This window comes from Lontra canadensis, unplaced genomic scaffold (genome assembly GCF_010015895.1).
Source record: "Lontra canadensis isolate GAN:19392208 unplaced genomic scaffold, GSC_riverotter_1.0 scaffold1, whole genome shotgun sequence".
Lineage (NCBI taxonomy): Eukaryota > Metazoa > Chordata > Mammalia > Carnivora > Mustelidae > Lontra > Lontra canadensis.
In genome coordinates, this window is record NW_022630995.1 from 104,291,535 (window position 1) to 104,313,009 (window position 21,475).

The following is a 21,475-nucleotide window of genomic DNA, read 5'->3' on the forward strand; positions in this document are numbered from 1 at the left end:
ACCTTAATAAACAAAACAATTCCAGAATTAGGTGCAAAAATTGACTTAAGTTGAAGTAAGTGGAGATTCACAGGCTCCTATCTGGTTTATAGACTCAGAGCCCTTTGGCTGAGGAAAAGCCAAATCCCTTTGACAAAGGGAAGCCTCTATCTAAAGAAGCTTCTAAATGTATATACAATGAATCTTCCTCTAAGCATTTCCCCGGAGGCCTGCAGCTATGTACACTGGGAGAAAAGAATGCCCATATGTCCTAATGTTTATTTTACTGATCTCCATTGACACAGATTCCTGAAGACCCAAAACATCAGCATGGCACCCTAGTAAGAATGGGAACTTACGGAAGGTGTAATGACAAATGACATCTTGCCTTGGGTATATTTAACACTAGTTCCAGTGGCCCATAAAGATATCTTAGGGTAACATATAATGGCAATACACATAAATAGCAAATGCCAGAATCCTTACAGAGAATGATATTATAGTAGGAAAGGGAATATATGTCTAGAATTGTCTAATTCCATCCACCCACCACCCACCATCAAAAACATAAACTAAAGCAAATACTATATTCCTGGTATAACTGTAAAGACTGGCACCACAAAGAAAGATGTGAAAGATGTAATAGTGATTATATTTTCACATCTTCATTCAACTCATCAGTTTGCCAGTACAAGATAACTGTTGATTTTCACAAACATAACTAGGTGTTGATATCGACTTCTGTTCTACACATATCTTCACTGGAACAAATTAACCAGCTTACAGAAACTATATACAGATATTGACCTGGTAAATACTTTCCTTGTAATTGCAATCAATAAAAGTAATAAGCAGTTTGCATTCACCTGTCACGGACAGGAACACCTGTCTCTAACCTCAAGGCTATGCTCGCTGTCATAATACAGTCTGCAGAAATATTGATATACCATAAGGTATGTTATCATAATATGTAAAATATAATTGGTGACAGGATTCTAATTAAACTTGCTCATAAAGAAAGAGCTAATGTCCCTGAAGCTTTAATATGACACTTATGTACCAGAGTGTGAGGTTTATCACCATGCTAAAGGTCACTATCCTGCAACATTGGCAAACTTTCTACACATCCAATGGTTCAAGGCATATCAGGATACCACTGCGTGTTGAAAAATAAGTTACTGCATTTCACCATTGGATGGACCTTTTTGCATTCTGAAGGAAGCATAGATACCTGGTCAGTATCCTGACCATTTACCAGGCAGCCAATAAGGATACCAGCTCTGAGTGGGGCCAGATTAATCAAGAGTTCTGCTACAAGACCAGGTTGCAGTGCAGACTTCCCTGTCATTTAGAGTTTATAATAATGCTATCTCATACTTCTGACAACTCTCAATAAGAAAATCCACAACTCATACCCCTAAGGTTTTGGAGAAAGACCATGCTTTATTCTTCTAACGATTCTTTTCTATCTGAAAATTAACTTGTGAGTATACTTGAGTCCAGACAGACATTAAGGTCTGCCTATAGGACACTAAGTGTTTATGAAGCCTAACTGGTCATTCATAAACTCCATGTTATATGACCCACCAAATGATACATTTGGTTGTGAGTAACCATATTCCATTAGGAAACTAAAATGATAAATATACAACCAGACCCATGTAGTTGTCTGGGCTTAAATTCACATGGATTTTGTACTCTGGCTTGGGTATCAAGCCATAATGCAGGCAATATTCTTGAAAAAATGAAATAAACTGCAGTCCCTTCCTTGAGGTTTCCAATGGATAAAAGCATATGATCAGTTATTAGACTATAAAAAGAGAATTATCTTTAGATACATTGGCAAATGTAATTTTGCTGTCCTAGTTCTGAGCAAGAGAAAATTATATTGTTATTCCCTTGTTTCTTTGCTCTCCCTCACTCCCCATTTTGACCTCTTCTTTCCAGAGCACAAGATGACGGCAGTGGTGGGGGGGAAAGTACAGCCAGCCATGGCTTAAAAACAATGACCAAACAGCTTGCTTTTCTTCCTGAATTCTTTTCACGGACTTTAGGGGAGATTTAATTGCGCAAATGAACGCTCTTCGGTTCCTGTTTCTGAAGTATATAAAACAAGGACATGACAAATACACTCCATATTCTCAAACTCTAATGAAATCTTCCAATGTAATTACATAAGCAAATATCCGATTATCATTTAGACACTAATGTCTTTCAACAGTTTTGTTATGTGCAGAATTACATATGATGTCATAATATGAGAATATAACTGAGTAAGAACACACCTTTAGCAAAACCCTCTGTAGGAAGTTTATCTCACAACCTACTATGGGGATTCTAAAATATCTCAGAAATGTCTATATACTAGAAATATGTACATACTGGAAGGAAGAATAGGATAATTAGCTACTCCTTTGTTGAAAGTTACATCAGAAAGCATGTAACCCCCCACCCCTTCCTGATGTCTGCATCTTCTGCAGCCACTCTTGACTAAAAGGGAAACAGCAAACCTAGCAAAGTGTGTCTCCTACCACTCCCAGAAGCAACCCAAAGCCTCCTGGGGCCTATACTCTTGGTAAACATGACTTCTGGTTAGAGCTCACACAACAGCAAAGGATCAAAACCCTAGGCACCTCTAGAAAAGTCTTCAACCCTGTTATCTATTTGATTAGAGCTACACTGCCCTGTTGTGACCCCATTCTCTCCCCATAATGTGGTCAAGGCATTACTTACACCAGAACCACCTTGGGAACTTGGAAAGAACTGGGATTAGGACATAGAATTAGGATTGGGACTTGGAAAGAATTGAGATCAGGGTTATCATCCATCATATAATGAAGCACCCAGAGCAATCCTGGTAATTCTTTAGTCTACTCAAGTTTGAGAATTACTGTAGTCTCTTTTTCTTATATAGACAGTACTTCTAGTAGTATATTTGATGATTACAGTTGCAATTATTCTCTCTCAAGTTTTTCTGATATATAAAAATATAAAGATTTTGGTCTTTTTTAATAAGAAAAAAATCCAAATGGCTTATGTTGTTTACTAAGGAATGCATGCATATGTATTATTTAATTTACTAAAATCATTAACTTGCTCAAAATCTGCTTTATTTCACCAAGGTGATTTTGTTAGTCATATATGGCCAAATTGCTCTAAAAAAAGAACAAAATATTTGAAATTATATATTTAAAATTTAGGTTATAATTTTAAAGTAAATATTTTGTTTATGATGTTTATCCAAAACTATTTGAAGTAATATAGATGGGGAGGAATTTATACTGTATGTGGTTAAGTAAAAGCAATTTTAAAACTATTCCACTTCATATTAACTTTTATAAAAATTGCTGCTTTACTATTATTAATTATCATGCTCCAGGTGCCATATTAGGAAAATGAACAGCCCAGAAGTCAGGCACTAACCTGGTTACAAAAACCAAAGATAAAAAAAAAAAAAAATCACGTTCAATTACTTTACCCATGGCTAATATTTTGCACAAGATTAAATACTAAATTCTATTCTGAACTGAAATAATGAAGCATAAGGAATTCCTGATGGGGTTATTTTCATTAATATTTGACATTTGGAAATGTATAATATAATAAAATCTATTAATGAATTCTTTTAAAAATGTGAACTTTCAGACAAAGAAGTAGAATTTTAGGTTACGAAGAAACAAAAAGAATTTTTACAATTATTTCTACATTTCTTCTCTCCTATTAAAATATATAAGGAGAAGCTCTACACCATGTAAAGTTTTAAAGATAGAGCTATCAAGGATATATGAAAATAAATGCTTTAAATTATTCTTAATTTTTGTAATTCATCATATTTATTGAATCTGATTGCTTAGTTACTTACATTTAAACATAATGTAGAGAAATAGTTATCCGAATACTGAATTTCCCCCTATACTTTTTTCTGAAGGCATAAAAATAAGATACTCTTCATATTTAAAAGTTTTACTGCTTGAACTTGAGGAATTTTTATATTTTAATGTGGTTTGCAATTGCAAGCAAAGTTGAAAATCAGCAACAGACTTGAAAATATACAGAGAAATGAATGATACAGTCCATTCATTGGAAATTATTAACACTTCCAAACAGTCATATTTAACACATATTTGTTCCTACCCTTCTGGATCTTGACCCTCACTGTTCTAACATTACTTTTGTTTTAATTTCTTTTTTAAAATGTTTTATTTTAATTCCATTTAGTTAACATATAGTGTGATACTAATTTCAAGTGTGCGATACAGTGATTCAATAATTCCATACATTACCTGGTGTTCATTATGACAAGTGCCCTCCTCAATCCCCATCACCTATTTAAAGTGCTCTAACATTTTATAGTCTCAGTCATTGCTTGGATTTTCAGATCCAGCATTTTGACATTTAGCAGGATATTTTCCATAGTCATCCATAAGTATAATGTTGACAATACCTCAATATCAATTTCATAATCATTTATACCTTTTCATATATTTACTTAATAATCACTTAATGATTATTATTCAAAACAACTGTTCAGACTTTAAGAGATATAAAGATTGTGAAGCACAATTCCTGCCCTTAAAGGAATTTACATACTAGAAAAAGGAAATGGATTTTTAGAAATTACCTCAATATGAGGTAGTTTATTGTAATATTGCATTAACACCTGTAATTGAAGAATCTTTTGATTTTATTTATCCTAGGGTTAGTGTAAAAGTATTATCTTGGAAAGAAAGTATCAATAAGTCCTTCAATATCACAAAATGCAGAATTGAACTATTTAACAAATTTAAAAGATTTAAATTTTATAAAATATCTCTTTGACATAAAAGAATGAAAATGTATCATGAATCAATGTGCAAATCACATTGAACATTTCAAAACAATACATACAATGTGAACTCTTTTATGAATGCACATACAAACACATATAATTCAAGATAAATATTAACAACACTTATTTCTGAGGAGAAGACTGTGGTATATTATAATTTTATTCTGATATTTTCCATTTTTTTTTTAAACAACATTTTTTTTTAAAAGATTTTATTTATTTATTTGTCAGAGAGAGAGAGAGAGCGAGCACAGGCAGACAGAGGCAGAGGGAGAAGCAGGCTCCCCGCCAAGCAAGGAGCCCGATGTGGGACTTGATCCCAGGACGCTGGGATCATGACCTGAGCCGAAGGCAGCTGCTTAACCAATTGAGCCACCCAGGCGTCCCATGATATTTTCCATTTTTAAATGTTTTACAATGCATATATGTAATACTTTTATAAGAAAATTCCCTTAAAGATTTTATCACATATGGTTCTATTCATGCCTAACCAGTCTGGCTCCAACCAAATTTTTATCACTAGGAGAAAACAGTTTCAAAATAATTCTCTACCAGGATTAAAAATGGTTCATGTTCAGAGAGTAAACAGAGTAGGACTATAATACAATATTAGTGACCTTTTATGAAGAGTGCACATCTAAATCCGTCATCTCTCAGAGTATCTTTGTCCTTCAGTGGGCTGGGACAGAAAATCCTTTATGTAATGGAAGCAGACGGCATCTAGCACTAAACCTATTAGTTTAGCTAGATGTATCAGAACAGTCCTCACTCCTCAACCTGGTTAAGTTGTTTCAGTTTCTTAACCTGAAATAATGGGGATACTAATCTGTAATTCCTAGAAAGAAAATCTGAAGCCTGTGTATCAGAATAGGTAGTGGCATTCAGCACTCACTGATAAGCGTAGCAGGGATTATAACAATGATGATGATGATTACAATAAAGACAACCTAAATGTAGCTAGTTCTTAATATGTGCCAATGACTGTTTTGGTGTTTACAAGAATTAACTTCTTTTAACCTCGTAACAACCCTGTAAGCATATGCTCTTCCTATCCCATTTTGCACTTGTGGTACCTGAGGCACTGAGAAAGTAGATACTTTGCTGAAGCTCACAGATCTGTTCTAGTAAGAACTGTGAGAGCAACAGCAGCCGGTAGCATTAATGATAAGGATTATTAAACGGGTTAAAAACACCAAACGTGAACAAAAAACAATAATGGGACTTCCTTTTTTATTTCACTATAAAAACAACAGTGAGTTCCAGAGAGATGTTCCAATAATGAATAAGGATATATCTTGCCAAAGATAACCACCTAAGGGTAATATTGATATGCTGTTTATATTTTATAAAAGTTTATTTCCTCATGGTTATAATCCAGCGTTTTAATTAGACTGATGGTGAGTGAAGTCTGATAGATATGACCTGATCTGTGATGTTCATGCTACTCTTTGTCCTTGTGGTGTCCACGTGTTTAAAAATCTGCATTCATTTCCTATTGCTGCCATATAAAATCACATAAACTTGTGGCATAAAGCAACACAAATTTATTATCTGACAGTTTTGAAGGTTAGAAGTCTGAAACAGGTCCCAGTAAGCTAAAATCAAGACATTGGCAAGGCTGTGTTCCTCTGGAGGCATTAGGAAAGAAACTATTTATTTGCATTTTCTAGAAGTCATCCACAGCTCCTGGCTCATGGCCCCATTCCATCTTCAAGCCAGCAAAATCGGGCTGAGTCCTTCTCATGCTGCCATGTCTCTGGTTCCCCTCTAATGCCTCTCTCTTTGTCTTATAAGGACCTTTGTGATTACGTTGGGTCCAGCTGGATAATCCATGATCATCTCTCCATCTCAAGGTAAATTGATACAGCAATCTTAATTCCATCTGTAACCTTAATTCTCTTTGCCATGTAGTCTAACGTATTCACAGCTCCAGGGATTAAGATGTAGACACCTTAGGGGAGCCATTATTCTGTCTATCAAACATCTGAACACTACTTCAGCTCTAGTTCCTTTGCTAAAGCCTTTTAGAAAAAGTTCCCTTTCTAGGCCTTTCCTAAAGCCTTCTGAAGTAGAACAGATATATGTGCAAGTATACTTTCTGCTTTCCTCAGAGTGTTTGCAGGATGACCCTGATTAAATACTTTAAATGATCATTGTTTAGATTTCTCACTGAGTCAAAGTAAATGATACATTAGGAGAATTTTCTAAAAGTCAATTATTAGGGTTTGAAAATTCCTTTAAGGTCACAAAGCATTAGGCAGATACAAATTATTAGCCTTCCACTTTTAGAGTACTCTTCATTGCAGCCATTTTGCAATATATTTTAATCACATCTCTATTCCAGCCTTGATGATTTTAAATATCCAGTGGCCTTCATTAAAGACATTGTTTTTCTAGCATTGTGTTGTAGATATTTCAGTTCCTGTTATTTCATTAACCTCTAAGGACCCTGAAAGCAGCAAAACTTTCTAAAAGTTTACAATTATTAGTTATAAACTGTGGTTGCTTATTCTATCCCTTGCAAAGAATGTTTCAATGTTGGCCTATTAATGGGTAACAATATCATCTTTTATGTTACTTATTTTCTATTAAAATGACTTCCGATATACATGACTACTTCATTGACTATAAAAACGGAAATGTCCACATGGGAGGATTGCTTTTCTAACGTGAGTGTACATGTGCGTTTTTGTGAGAATAAAATGAGTTTATTTCAGAGAGTTATAGAGTGGCTAGGAGGTCAGGCTTTGGAGTCAGGCTGTCTTGGAATCCTAATTCAGCCAGCTTCAAGCAAATAATTAACCTCTCTGAGCTTGGATTCCCCATTTATAATGTACAGATAATATCATATATGAAATCTGTTGTTGTGAGAATTAAATGAGATAAACTATGTAGAGAATTTATCATCGTTCCTGACACCTATAAGTGCTAAATAAAACTTCATTTCAACCTTCTGTAAGGTGAAATTGGCCTCTGGAGGACAGCATTAGCCAGTGGGTGGGATGCCAACTCCCAGAAACATAGTGACAGGGAATCAGAGAAAGTCTTTCCCTTCAGAATACTTCTTCAACCTGGATTTGGTAAAGGATAGTGTCTTAGATTGAAGCTCCTGTGACTTCATGAACTCTAACACTATCAAACAGAGGTTGATCTATGTGCCCAGAACCTGTCCTTACCTATAATTTTTTCAGCATTATTTTATTTTCAATCTGTTTATTTGTATGGCCACCTTCTCTTTAGGGTAAGTGGTAATGATTTTTCATTTATGGTAGTGATGTAAATGTTCCTTTAAAATACATTTAAGCTAAAAAAAAAAAAAAGTTAAAAAATTTTTTTCTTAAACAAAAGGGTACAATAGCCAAAAATTTGAGGAAGGTTTTGTGAGAATGACTGAAATTTGCAAAATGCTGTCCCAGGGGACTACACTCATGACTGCATTCTGAAATGAGTAGTGACTTTCTGGAACAGAAGTTATGCATCAAGAGTCACCCCCAGTAGTCACAGTAAACACTCTTAGCTGTAGCTCATCCTGCTAACTAGTTCTCATAACTAAATTATTCAGATCTCAGCAGTGAAGGTTTTTGAGTTATCTGATGTTCAATCAGAATGTAGATAAAAAGAAATAGTTCCATTCAGCTTTTCCCATCCTTATTTCACTTAAATGCAGTCTCTGAGGTATGAAGCCACCTTTTTATGTATTTCTTGAACCTAGCACAGATCAAAAATAAATGTTTGAACAGTGAATGAATAAAGGATAATTACTACTGCATAGACAATAGAGGCATTAGTCCACTCTTTCTTGATGGATATCCTCAATCCCAAATGCTTAGAGAAAGCAATTTTAATTTCTGCAGTGGTTTTCTCTAAAATAAGAGATATTAATTGAATTAGTATTATGAGCCAATCATTCTCATGAAGAATTAATGTGATCATCAATATACATAATGTCTCCTGGGCATCAGAGAGTCATATCACTCATTAGTGACAGAGCCACTACTTGATCCTTTGTGTTTTGGGGTTTTTTGGTTTGTTTGTTTGTTTTAGATTTTTATTTATTGGAGAGACAGAGTAGGAGCCGGGGGGAGGGGCAGAAGGAGAGGGAGCCTAATGTGGGGCTAAATCCCAGGACCCCGAGATCAGACTTGAGCCCAAGGCAGGCGGTTAACTGACTGAGCACCCGGGCACCCAATCCTGTGCTTTTTTTTACTTCAAATCCAGCACAGTGAAAAAGTATTTCCTATATCATTAAAAACTATTCAGTCTTTCTTTAGGTTAGTAATGGTTTTGTATTGAGGATGATCTTTATCCAATAAATCATTGTGGATTTTCTTTTCTTTTTAAACACTGTGCAATAGATTTACATGAAGAGAGAACAAAACTGAAATATTTATGAATGACAGGACACCAAACTGCTATACAAATGTAACTTTAAAGTGCATAAACAAATATTACATATATTAACACTACAAAGCTGAACAAGTAAAATTGTTAAAAGTAAACATAGAAAAATAAAAACTACAATTATATATACCATGTCTTTTCCTATTTTTTTAGCCATTGTACATATTTTCAATTATGTGCAAGTATTATTCTAGAAAAAAGAATAATAAAACAAAGCATTTCATCTTCTAGACACACAAGAAGGGTATTAAATTTCATTTGCTTTTAGACACTGATCAGATTTTTTCTATTTGCCCCAGAAGATATTTTAAAAATAAGCTAAATATTCTAAGTTATAAACATTTCAGTAAAAATAAACTAGTTGTTATTAGGTTAAAAGTTAATTTAATATTGGAAAGTGCCCTAAAATTATCTTTATGTAAAAGGCTTTGTGAATTTTTAATATTTTTTTCATAATTAAAGAAAGCCCTTCTGCAAACTGATTTGAAAAAGAAAGTTGAAACCAGGGTTGTTATCTAGAGCTAGATTTATAACTCAGAAGTGGGGAATTCAGAAATGGCTACAACTTCATTTATCCTTTCCATAAACTTAATTTGGTGACTTTACTGTCACTCTTGTGCTACCAGCAAATCAGCAAGCATCTATTAATGTGCTTACCTCTGCTAAGCAGATGCCAGATGCTATTCCTTCCTTTCAAGAGCATCCAATCTATGTGAGTAATAAAAGCCATTGTCTTATTAGTGTTGTTTACATGCACTCTTTGTCAATCTCCAAGACATAAAATTCTCAGCTTAAACTATTTGCATTTATATCAGTTATTATGTTTCCATCAGAAAAATATTTCAGCAGTAACTTACTTGGGTGACTCCTAATAACGCTGGCTTCAAAGGTGTGTTTCACTTACAAACATTTCTAACATGGAAACTATCTGGCTATAACCAGGTAGTCAACTTAATCTTGATCTTAACTTTGGAATGTTCTGATGAATAAAATCCCAATATTTGAACAACGTGAGGCCACTTACACAGCTTACATGATTATTGACATAGTGGCTGCTTTACGTAGTCTGACGTGAAAATATCTGTAAAATCAGTTGCTAGGTTGAGACACATACATACTATTGAAATACCGATTGCATAAGCACACACACTCCAAAATACTCTTACATTTAGAAAATGGTATGCATGTTCCCAGGTTTTTTTTTTTTTTTAAGGTTTTACTTATTTATTAGAGAGAGAGAGGGTGCCTGAGTGGGGCATGGTCAGAGAGAGAAGCAGAATCTTCAATGAGCAGGGAGCCCTAAGGAGGGCTTGATCCCAGGACCTCGGAATCATGACCCGAGCTAAAGGCAGACACTGAACTGACTGAGCCATCCAGGTGCCCCACACATACCCAGTCTTATTGCATTCATACAACTTTACTTTTCTTAACAGATGATCCCCTTCTAATTTTCCTCCCATTTACTCTGGCGCATCTCACAATCAAAATCCTCATTTGAATAGTTAGAATTAATCATAAGGGAATTAAAGAAACAGCCAAATCTTGTGCACCCTACACAGCCTGTCAATGTCATTTTCCCTACTCTATACCCTCTTCTGTTTCTATTCCTAATATAGATATAGCCCTTATATAGCCCATCTCCCTCTCACTCAAAAGGTGACCAACGCACTGAGGAAAATACGGTTAAAAGCAGTGTAACCGATCTCTGGTTTGAAAGAACCATCCTCTCAAGAACTATTTGCCACTTCACAGGGATAAAAACTTGGTGTAAAAAACCCCTTTTTCTCTACCAGTGTTAAGATGACAATGCATTCCATGATTAAATACATTTGTGAAACAATGGACTAGAGAAAATTGAAGATACATTGTTAGTTGCAGAATTTCTCAGACCACTGGAATGTCCCAGTATGCACATTCAAAACTGATTTTATAGAACCATTTTTCCAAGGAACATATATGCTACATAGTACCATTCATGCAGCACAGTACTAAAGCAAGCAAGCCCTGGAACTATGAGCTCAGGTTTTTCAGGTATTGGCCACGAGACAAAAGAAGTTATGAGTCAGCCTTCATAATGTCCCATGAGTCCACCCATTTGACTCACCTAGAAACAGACATGATAACTATCAATCGCAGAGCACCTACTATGCTGCAAGTCTTACTAAATGCTCTTTCCTCTTTTCATCATGAGGTACAAAGAGGTCTTGTAACAGAATTACCTAAAGAATGAGGAGCCTAGATTCTTATATGTACCAGATGAGAAAATATTCTAAGGAGTCATAAAGTAATAAAATATTTGAAAATAACATAATAAAATATGAACATACTTTTTAAATGAATCTTCTGTATTTTTCTAAGGAGAAGCAGAAATGAAGTATGTGTTAATTGCTAACTTCTCAGCAGACTGGTTCTCACAGAAGAATAGAAAAGCCCTCCCTTTCTTTCCATAATTACTAGTACTTTCTAATTACTCATAGGTTACTCAGAACTATTTGCTTAGGTGGACATTTCTATTATTCTCCTGACCCTCAAAGATCTAGGTGAGACATTATATAGACTTACCCTCTTTTGGGAACAAATTGCTTAGACATAATTAAAGCAATTCTGAAAATATCACTAAAGCTTTACCTATACAACTGTATCAACTTATTTTTACCTATATGAGCATATTAGAAATGCCTTCATTACAAAAATTAAAAGACTCTGAATCAACTCTACTATGACCCAGTTTCCATGTGTGTTGTTTTCTTCTTTGGAGGGGAGGGTGGCAGAAGGGATGGAAGATAATATATGGATAATATATAAATCTTCAAGAATAAAGAAATGAAAAAAAATCACATTTTTATTTTAAAATAATATGATATAAAAACAGAATTCTCAAAATGGGAGAAGTGTTCTTTACCCACTAACTATTTTCCCTGAAGACAATATACAATTTCACATATAAAATCATATAATTTTTTTTTCATAGCAGATCATAAGTTTCAATAAGTTCAATCTGTAGGGAATACCCAGAGAAGCATATTTGAGATATTCCTGTGTTTAATATAGCAATCAGAAAAATTGAACAGGACAACTGAAAGAACATTTATATGAAGCTCTCCATCTTGAGATTCATAAGTATGTGAAACCAGAAGTGCTAAGAAAGAGCGATGTAAACACATTCCTTCTAATAAAAGTGAAATTTGAATACTACTTCATGCTGAAAAGTAATAACATTTGCCATTTGCTAAGCACCTGCTCTAAATGCTCCAGGCACTTTACAAATAGAATTACATTTAATTATATCAAAAATAGGTGTGCTACCTATTTCAGATATAAAGAAATTGGATTTTAGAGGAGTAATTTGCTCGAAGTCACAGAATAAGTGACAGTTCCCATATTTGAATTGATATAGCTAGATAGAGATATTGTATAGGCAATCAATCAACAAAGGTGGCCACATTTAGTTGCCTTTAAAATAATATTTATTAATGTTAAATTGGAGAAATGTTAGGAAAATAGGTGAGAGATTAGTTTGCCTGCTCCGTAATATAAATAAAAATCTTGATATATTTTAAGCTACAATTCTATATGCATATCCAAAGGTCTACCTTAAATTTCTATTAAAAAGGCATTGCATGCTTTTTTTTTATTGTAATATCTTACACAATGTATAACTAACCAATAGAACATTAGCTACTTTCCTTCTATATAAAGGTCACAATTAATGATTTAAAGAATTTTAAAGAATTTTGTGAGAAAATTCACTTACATGGGAGGACATTTTAAATATAGAAAGCAATACTTTGTCACATTTGTTCACAGAACCACAAGAGGAAAAGTTCAACTTTCATGTGGTTATAACATGAATGAGTAGAAAGTTCCCAACTTTATCATTTGACTTAAGTAAGCCAAGTTATTGTATATTTCTTTTGAAACCTAGGATCTTTCATATGCAGATTTTTCTACACAAATTAATCCAATAGAAGATTTAGTAACATTTAAAGTTGATTCTCCTCAAATAAGTGTATAAATATAATACCATTCCAATGGAATGAAAGGCATCTATTTTTGTTGGTGCAGACCCAGCAAATAGGAGATGGCTCATGAGCCAGAAATTCTTGGGATCCTGGCCTAGTCTGTTCCAGGTGCCAACAAGCAGGTTCAGTGCCTTCTGATTCCCCAGCTTCCTGATAGTGATAAATTGGCAGATCCCCCTGGCCGATTATGAAAACTGGTTCCTGTAGCTTTGTTAGCAAAATGATTCCTGATGACCAAGACTAGAGATTGCTCCCAAACCCCCAACATAGTTATGTAAAAACTCAACTTCCTATATTAAACTTCTTTCTGTTTAAAATGGTGAGATTGCTTTCATTAAAAAATGCCTCTAAATCAAGTGTTAAACAATATTCCAATTGTTTCATGGAGGGAGAAGTAGATAAAATAATCTCTAAATGGAAGCGGAAGAATGGAAGAATATCTAATAAGAAACAAGAAAACTATGGAAAAGAAGATCTCTTAGGAGTATTTTCCTTACCAGATATTGGCTTTGAAATAAACAAATACAACTGGAACAGAATAGAGAAATCAGAATTCAGATTCTAAGATATATAAGACTTTATCATATGGCAAAGGTGGTATAGCCGACACTTGATCAACGCGGGGGTTAGAGGCACCAACCTCCCATGCAGTTGAAAATACTGCATCTAACTTGTGATTCCTCAAAAACTTAACTACCAGTAGCCTACTATTGACCAGAGGCCTTATCAGTAACATAGTTAATTAACACAGTTTGTATGCTATATGTATTATATACTATATTCTTACAATAAAATAAGCTAGAGAAAAAGAAAATGTCAAGAAAATCATATCAAAGAGAAAATACATTTACAGTATGATACTGTATCAAAAACAAAACAAAATAAAACATGTATATGTGAACCTGCGCAGTTCAAATTAATGTTAAGGATCAACTGTATTTTAATGTACTAGGAAAAGCATGCTTCATTTAATAAATGCTGATTTCTCAAGTGCTGCCCTTATTTTGAAAAACTTACTCTCCCAGGGGTACTGAGATAATAGCTAGTAAGCTATGCTACTTTTATACCTCCACTTCTGCTTTTACCAAGATAAATGTCATAGGCATTCTCTCACTCTGTATGCCCCAATTTAAATACATTTTTAAAATTTCCCAAAAACAGCATGCCATCTATTTTATAAAAACACCTTATTAAAAACATTTAAAAACAGTTATAATTTTATAATTAATACAGCTTTATAACAACATAATTCAAAATTCTAAACTTAACAGTGATTAACTCTTATAATATTAATCTTTGAGTGAATTATTTCCTCACCAACTCTAGGGTCTTCAAATTTAGAGACAAAAATAACTGCATGGATTTTCTTCCAATTTCAGTACCAAAGCAAGATAATTCTAAATATTCTTATCAGGAGGACTACTAGACTTATAAGACACCCTTTTCTCAGTGCATAAAAGATATAATTTACAGATTAACTTTGGATGGAAGACGCATAGCAGACATCATTTTAACAATAACAACAACTTTCTAAAAGAAAAGAAGTTTACAGAAACAGAAGAGGTAGTATTGGAGAAATAAAATAGGAAAAGTTCAAATTTCAAGGCATTCTAGTCCAAAATCTTCTTTTCCTCCAAAAATAGGGAACTCGTTCAAACTTGTTCACCTAAAAAGAAGGCAATTGTAAGGATACTACAGGCATTTTATGGAGACCAGATCAGAAGAACAAGTGCAGCTAGGTCTTATATGAGCTAGAAATGGAAAGTCAGAAACTAAGACTATTTCTCCTGCTTTCAGTCCTCAATTCCCTCAACTCATCTTTCTAATCATCCATTGTGGATGAGAGTCAACTGGCTGTCATCCTCTATTGTGTGTCATCAAACAGTACCCTTCCACTGACAGAAGTCTCATTCTCTTTTTTGAAAGGAAAGGTTTGTTGAGTCCAACAAATCTGCAAAAGCCAGACAAAACACATCATTGGCTAGTAAGCAAAAGCAGCAAGCTGCCTCTGAATTTAGTGTCTGTTCTTGACCCAAGTGACAGTTTCCAAGAATCTGAATGATACATGGTTTTACCCATTTATCATGGGTACAGATGGACAGAGCATGATAAAAAGGGATCTCTGGTCTATACAGAAGTGCCTGGAGTAGTGAAAGTTCTAAAGTTTTACTGAAAAGTGATGACAGAATTAATGGAATTACCTCATTAACTGAACTGAAGGTAGAATTTTGCTTCAATTTTATCTCACTGACTTTCTCATTAGTGACCCAGTAGTTCACTAATTGTACTAAAATGCAGTTGTCTCCTGAGATTTTTGTATCAGTCTATTAAATCGAAATAAAATGTAATCAACCAATGAGGAAAGTGGGTAAATCTTAGGGATTCTTCACACAGTCCCAAGAAATACTCTATAGTTTGTCATTCTAGTGACATGATTTCATAGAATCATACCACTTTGATATTGTAGGTTTCTTCCCCACATCTCTGATATGGGTGTTTCTCCACTCTCTACACCCTTCAAAAAAGATACGATGACTTAGAAGTTACAACTTTAATAGTTTAGAAAAGCTCTTGTAGGAAATGAAATAAAATAATGAATTATTACATACTTTCATATAATTGTACTGAACAATATAACTTTTTTTGAAGATTTTATTTATTTATTTGACAGAGAGAGATCACAAGTAGACAGAGAGGCAGGCAGGGAAGCAGGCTCCCTGCTGAGCAGAGAGCCCTATGTGGGGCTCTATCCCAGAACCCTGGGATCATGACCTGAGCCGGAGGTCGGTGATCATGATCACTGAGATACCCAGGCACACCAATGATATAACTTCTTATTCAAAGTAGGTGCTAATCTTCTGATGCTCTCACTTATCAAGGTAATGTGATATCCATATCATATGAATTCAAAGTAGTTGACACAATAAATGCAGTCTTAAAAGAAGGCCAGGATTTCAAGTGGTCTTGGACTATGTTATTTTTCTGAAAGTTAGGCATGATCCTTCCTATGGCTAAGTTAGAACAAAAAATGAATGGAATATTGATCCTTATCAAAGGGTGAGACTTAGTCTTCAGCATGGATCATAATTAAAAATGAGGCATATGATAAATGAAATTCCAAATAAGAAACTGTTCTTGTACCTTTTAGAATGTCTTTATAAAGTAGAACACATTAAAAATGAAAGCACGGGAATTGCTAATACAGAAAAGCAGTATAAGAGCTTAAAAAGAAAGGAAAACATACATAGTGTGATAAGACGTAACTTATTTTAATTGATTGGACACAGGGGAAATCTTATAAAAGACTACAAGGCATTGAAAAATTACTTCTCATGATTACAAAGGGAAGTGGTCTTTCTGGATTATTTCAATGTGGAGGACTTGAAAACAACAAAGAAATTTCTGTTCAGTGGTAAATGTCTGCAAAAATAATTCTTTTTCTCTGAGTAAAAAATAAATTCAAGAGGGGTATAATTCCATATAATATCGGTATTTTTACCACCTGGACTATTTCAATGTCTGCAGTGAAATTTAGATACCATTCTTTATATTTAGAACAGCAAAGAATTACAAGGCCACAAAACAACTTATTTTTAAATAATAACTTCTGGAATGTTTGCCCTTCCTATTCTTATTTCATAGCTTTCTCTGAAATTACTGTAAGATATTCTATAATATATAAAGAAAGTAATAAAATGACAATGTAATTCATGTAATCAGGTAACAGTTATTTAAATTCTTAAAAACTGCAACATATATTTGGCAGGAATAATACTCTTTATATTGGATTTTTTTAAAACACGTAGTAAATATTTTGGTAAAGGAGATTCTCCATCATCTTATAATTCAATGAAGTAGTCCATAGTGTTCAGTTTAATCCTTACTTTTCCACATATATTTACATACATATATATTTTGAACTGGGTCACAACTGGTACTCTGTGATATGGGAAAATAAAACATGTTCTCATTTTGTCCTATTAAATTCCCATTTTTTTCTTCCTTATAAATGCCCTAATCTAATGTCCTTTTAATCAATTTATGCTTAGTTCTTCCCACTGTGGGTTCTTCTTTTTCTCCTCTCAGAACTATTAACCACAATATTTCCCCAAGGATATAGCAGCATCTTTCTACAGGAAGCCATATTCCCTCATCTGTTTCATGTGGGAGCTTGATGCCTTCATTCAAGTTTTCCCCCAATTCAACAGAGTTTGTTTTCTCAATAAAAACTCTATCTTTTATATGTGACTATGACACTGTTGACCAATGACCTAAGAATTAAAATAATAGCTAACATGCATTAAGCAGTTACTATTCGCTATGGTACAGTGAACATCACTTCACATGCATTTTTTCTTTTAATTCTCAAAGCTACTCTTTCAAATAAGTGTTATTGTTCTCTCCACTTCTGCTTTTTAAATGAATAAACTGAGATAATGACAGATTTAGTTATTTATCCAAGATCAAACAGTAAGTAAGTAATAAAGCAGACTGATGAGAGGTGGTCTGAGTCCAGAGCGCATGGTCACCTACAAATCCGTGAAAAAATAATCACTGATTTTCCAAGTATACATCACGTACATTGCTGTTTAAGTCGAAAACCCTAAGCAATATTATAGAATTACTTCACATTAAAATGAAAACACCCTAAGAGAGCTACCTCTCTTTAAAATCTCAGCACAAGTAACCTTATCAGAACATTTCCAGCTGGTCTAAAGGAGGTAAATTTTACCAGTCGCCAGAATAGAACCAGGGTATTTCCTTGGAATGAGAAATCAATGTTATTTGCTATGTTGGAAGACCGCAGTCAGAATGAAAAGCTTCAAATCTTCAATAACTTTAAGACAAAGAGAGAACTAAGTCCCTCACAAGTTGTATATAAGCATCTAGCACATGGTGAGACAGGGTAGGTGCCTTCCCTTTTTCAATTAATAATTCATTTAACTCTCTTCATTGGAGGCATCAAATAATGTTAATAAAAACTACAAAAACTATGGGGTGGGGAAAAATCTGCACTTTAACAGTCCTTATTGAAGGTAGCAGTTAAAATTAAATTTGTTTTTAAAATCACTAGTTTCGGGAATAAAGCAAGGGAAAATGTTCTCATTTGGATATCAGAGAACAGTATCTAGTTAAATATAAAAAAGAAAAATACATTATAAATGGAATTTTTTTTAAAGATTTTATTTATTTATTTGACAGACAGAGATCACAAGAATGCAGAGAGGCAGGCAGAGAGAGAGAGGAGGAAGCAGGCTCCCCGCCGTGCAGAAAGCCTGATGCGGGGCTCGATCCCAGAACCCTGGGATCATGACCTGAGTCAAAGGCAGAGGCTTTAACCCACTGAGTCACCCAGGTGCCCCTCTAAATGGAATTTTCATCTACTGTGCAACATTTTTACATTGTTTTAGTACGGGGTATCATATCTTTCCTACTTCCATTAAAAGACAAGTTGGTTACTCATCCATCTTTCTGGTGACACCATAGATAGATGTCATTATAATATACCATATACCTACTGCTAGAAATATAAAATCTTCATAGGCATGAAACTGTTTACCATTTTATACTCATAGTATTACACAACTTTTGTAGGGAATAGAAGATTGTTGGTGAAGTCATGAATAGATGATCTTCAAATAATTATTAATTATGGGACCATGGGAAAATCACTACTTGGGTCTCAGCTTTCACTTCTCTAAAATGAGGTTGGACTAACTTTACTACAATGTGTCATGTTAAGCTGAAGTCGAAGCTCTGGGAACACTTGTCCAAAGCACATGGAGAGGTCACGCGAAAAGGTTCTCCACGTGTTAAAAGAATTAATCAGAACTTGTTCTCATAGAAGACTATTCACAGGACTAGGCATAGGTCAGTATCAAAAGATAGTTCCTTATAAGAAAAATATTTCAGAGGTGCCTGGGTGATTGGTTCAGAGTCTGCCTTCAACTCAGGTCATGATCCGGGTCCTGGGATGGAGCCCTCTATCCGGCTCCCTGCTCAGCATCTGCTTCTCTCTCTAAATCTCCCTCTGAGCTCTCTCTCTCTTTCTCTCAAATAAATAAATAAATAAAGTCTTTTTAAAAAGGAAAAAAAAAAAAAACCCATTACCTTGGCTGATGAAAGTAAATGAAACAAGTGATAAATACCATCTGGGGAAGGACCAAAGTAAATGGAGAAAAACACACAGAAGGAACAGTAATAATCAGAATGAGCTAACAGTTGGGTCACATCACTCTTGCATTATTCACAATAGCAAGTACCTCAAAGTATTCTTGAGTGTCAGGTGGAATAAAAGTCATTTTCTGGCTAAACTGTTCAACCAAGAAGTTTGAACAAACTGTAGCCCATTCTGTTTAACTAAATTGTTAGGCTGAAATCACAAATGTTAACACATTAAGATATCAACGGCTCTAATTCCTGTCATTTAAACTGTCACAAATATACTTTCCACTTTAAGAAAAGCAGTCTTTTAAAATTTTTATATTAAAAATAAACACTAGCCAAGAGAACCAACATTGCCTCAAATTTTGCTGGTAAGCTATGAGAAATTCTATTCAGCAAATGAGTATTTTCACTCAGATTTTCTTGTTGCATTTCTCACTGTGAACAACTCCAGTAATTTTAATACCCAAGCGAAGGCTTTTTCAAAAATTTAAAACCGAACACTTTATAATCATTATAAAGTTCACAAATGCATTTGAAACTCTCAGGAAGAACTGAGTGCAACTGCCTCCATGTGCTCTATAAATCCATTTACGTATTCAACAACACTGACGGTTTCTCCTTTTAACAAGTCAGCAAAATCTGCCCAGTGAGGAGGCTGGACACAGAGTAACCTGTCGGATAAGCGGATCACAGTCCGCCCTTAGCAATTTACCGGGCTGGATTGGAACGGCTCGGCAGATAAACCCGACAGGCGGTTTTGCAATGCCACGTTAATTTTTAGAATTATGCATGATTTTAAAACCCGCGCTTCACTTAAAAACCCGTCCCAAGGCGACTGGAGAAACTGGAGGCCCCAGTCCCAGGTGCTCTGGCAAGTTCCAAGCACTCCGAAGTTGGCGGTGCACGCGGGTCCGAACACAGAACGCTCCCACCTTGTCCCTGCCAGACCGCCTCTCAAAGACGCCCGCCACGGAGGGGCCGGGCCGCCGGCTGAGCGGCTGACCGCGGCGGGAAGGAGCCGCCCCGGTGCCCCGATCCCCGAAGCGCACTGGCGTCTGTGGCCGGAGCGCGATTCTCGCTCAGCCCCGAAGCCCTGCCGGCCTCCCCAGTGGCTGCCGGCACGCGCGCACACCCACCTGGGGGCGCTGGGCCGCTGGAGGTCCGCTCCCGGCTCCTGCCCACCCGCACCGACGCCGCAGGCAGCATCGCAGCGGCCGAAGCCAGGCAGCCTGCGGACGGATGCGTACCGAGCCTCGGACTCCCGCTGCCTGAGCTTCCCCGGCGAGCTCGTCTCTCGGCCGCCGCCTCTTGTCAGAGCACCCCCCGCGGCTGCGGCCAGCGGGACGGAAACGCAGCCCCCGGGCTCAGGCCACGGGGCCACCGCCCGGCCTCGCCGGGAGCCTGAGGAAGTGAAACTACCCCGGGGCTTACGCTTGCCTGCTTTTTAGGCTGCTCGGGTTTCTCCGAACACTCTCTGGTCTCTCCTCACCTTTTCACTCGGAGTACCTGAGAGCAACGTTACCTGTTACTCCAACTCTTGACCCATTCTGGGCCTTCCACCATGCCCCCGCTTCCGGGAATAAATAAGGGTACCAGAAGGAGACACTTGCTGGGAAAGGGGAGTAATAGATGCATAGATCTGGTTATTGAAAGATATAAAGATGTAGATGTAGATATACAGTTGAATGTTTTTAATATTTCATTTTGGCCAGACTTTGTAGCCTAGAATCATAAATTGTAAAGTGATTTAAAATCCTGTATAAAATTTACTTCCCTCTCCTGCTCCAAGTCAGAACTGGTTCCAGCAAAAAATTAGATACGGATTGAAATAGGTTCTCCAGATAAGAGTTTACTTTGCTTGCTTTGAAGACGGAAATACTAAGATTTTTTTCCCAGAGCCTTAATATAAATGTCCCTTCTTCTCTCACGATCTGTAAATTAGTAATTTACCTTTTGAAATTGAAAATACTTTTGAAGATCAACTTGAAGATCTGGTAATAATTCATGGCTTAAATGTCCCTCTCCCTCTTTTTAGAAAGAAATCTAAAAGGGAGAGCTGTGTAGCAACTGTTTATCT

The 21,475-nt window shown here is 35.6% G+C and overlaps 1 protein-coding gene across 2 annotated transcripts in view; it reads right to left on the minus strand.

The window, feature by feature from the left end:
* Nucleotides 1-20,704, minus strand: part of BANK1 (B cell scaffold protein with ankyrin repeats 1) — a 305,074-nt gene extending 284,370 nt beyond the window's left edge. For both annotated transcript variants that reach the window (XM_032860894.1, XM_032860891.1), the window contains exon 1: nt 20,535-20,704. In XM_032860894.1, coding sequence (XP_032716785.1) covers nt 20,535-20,604 — 70 coding nt within the window. In that variant the 5' untranslated portion in view covers nt 20,605-20,704. The remainder of the gene's footprint in view (nt 1-20,534) is intronic.
* Nucleotides 20,705-21,475: the final 771 nt, after the last annotated feature.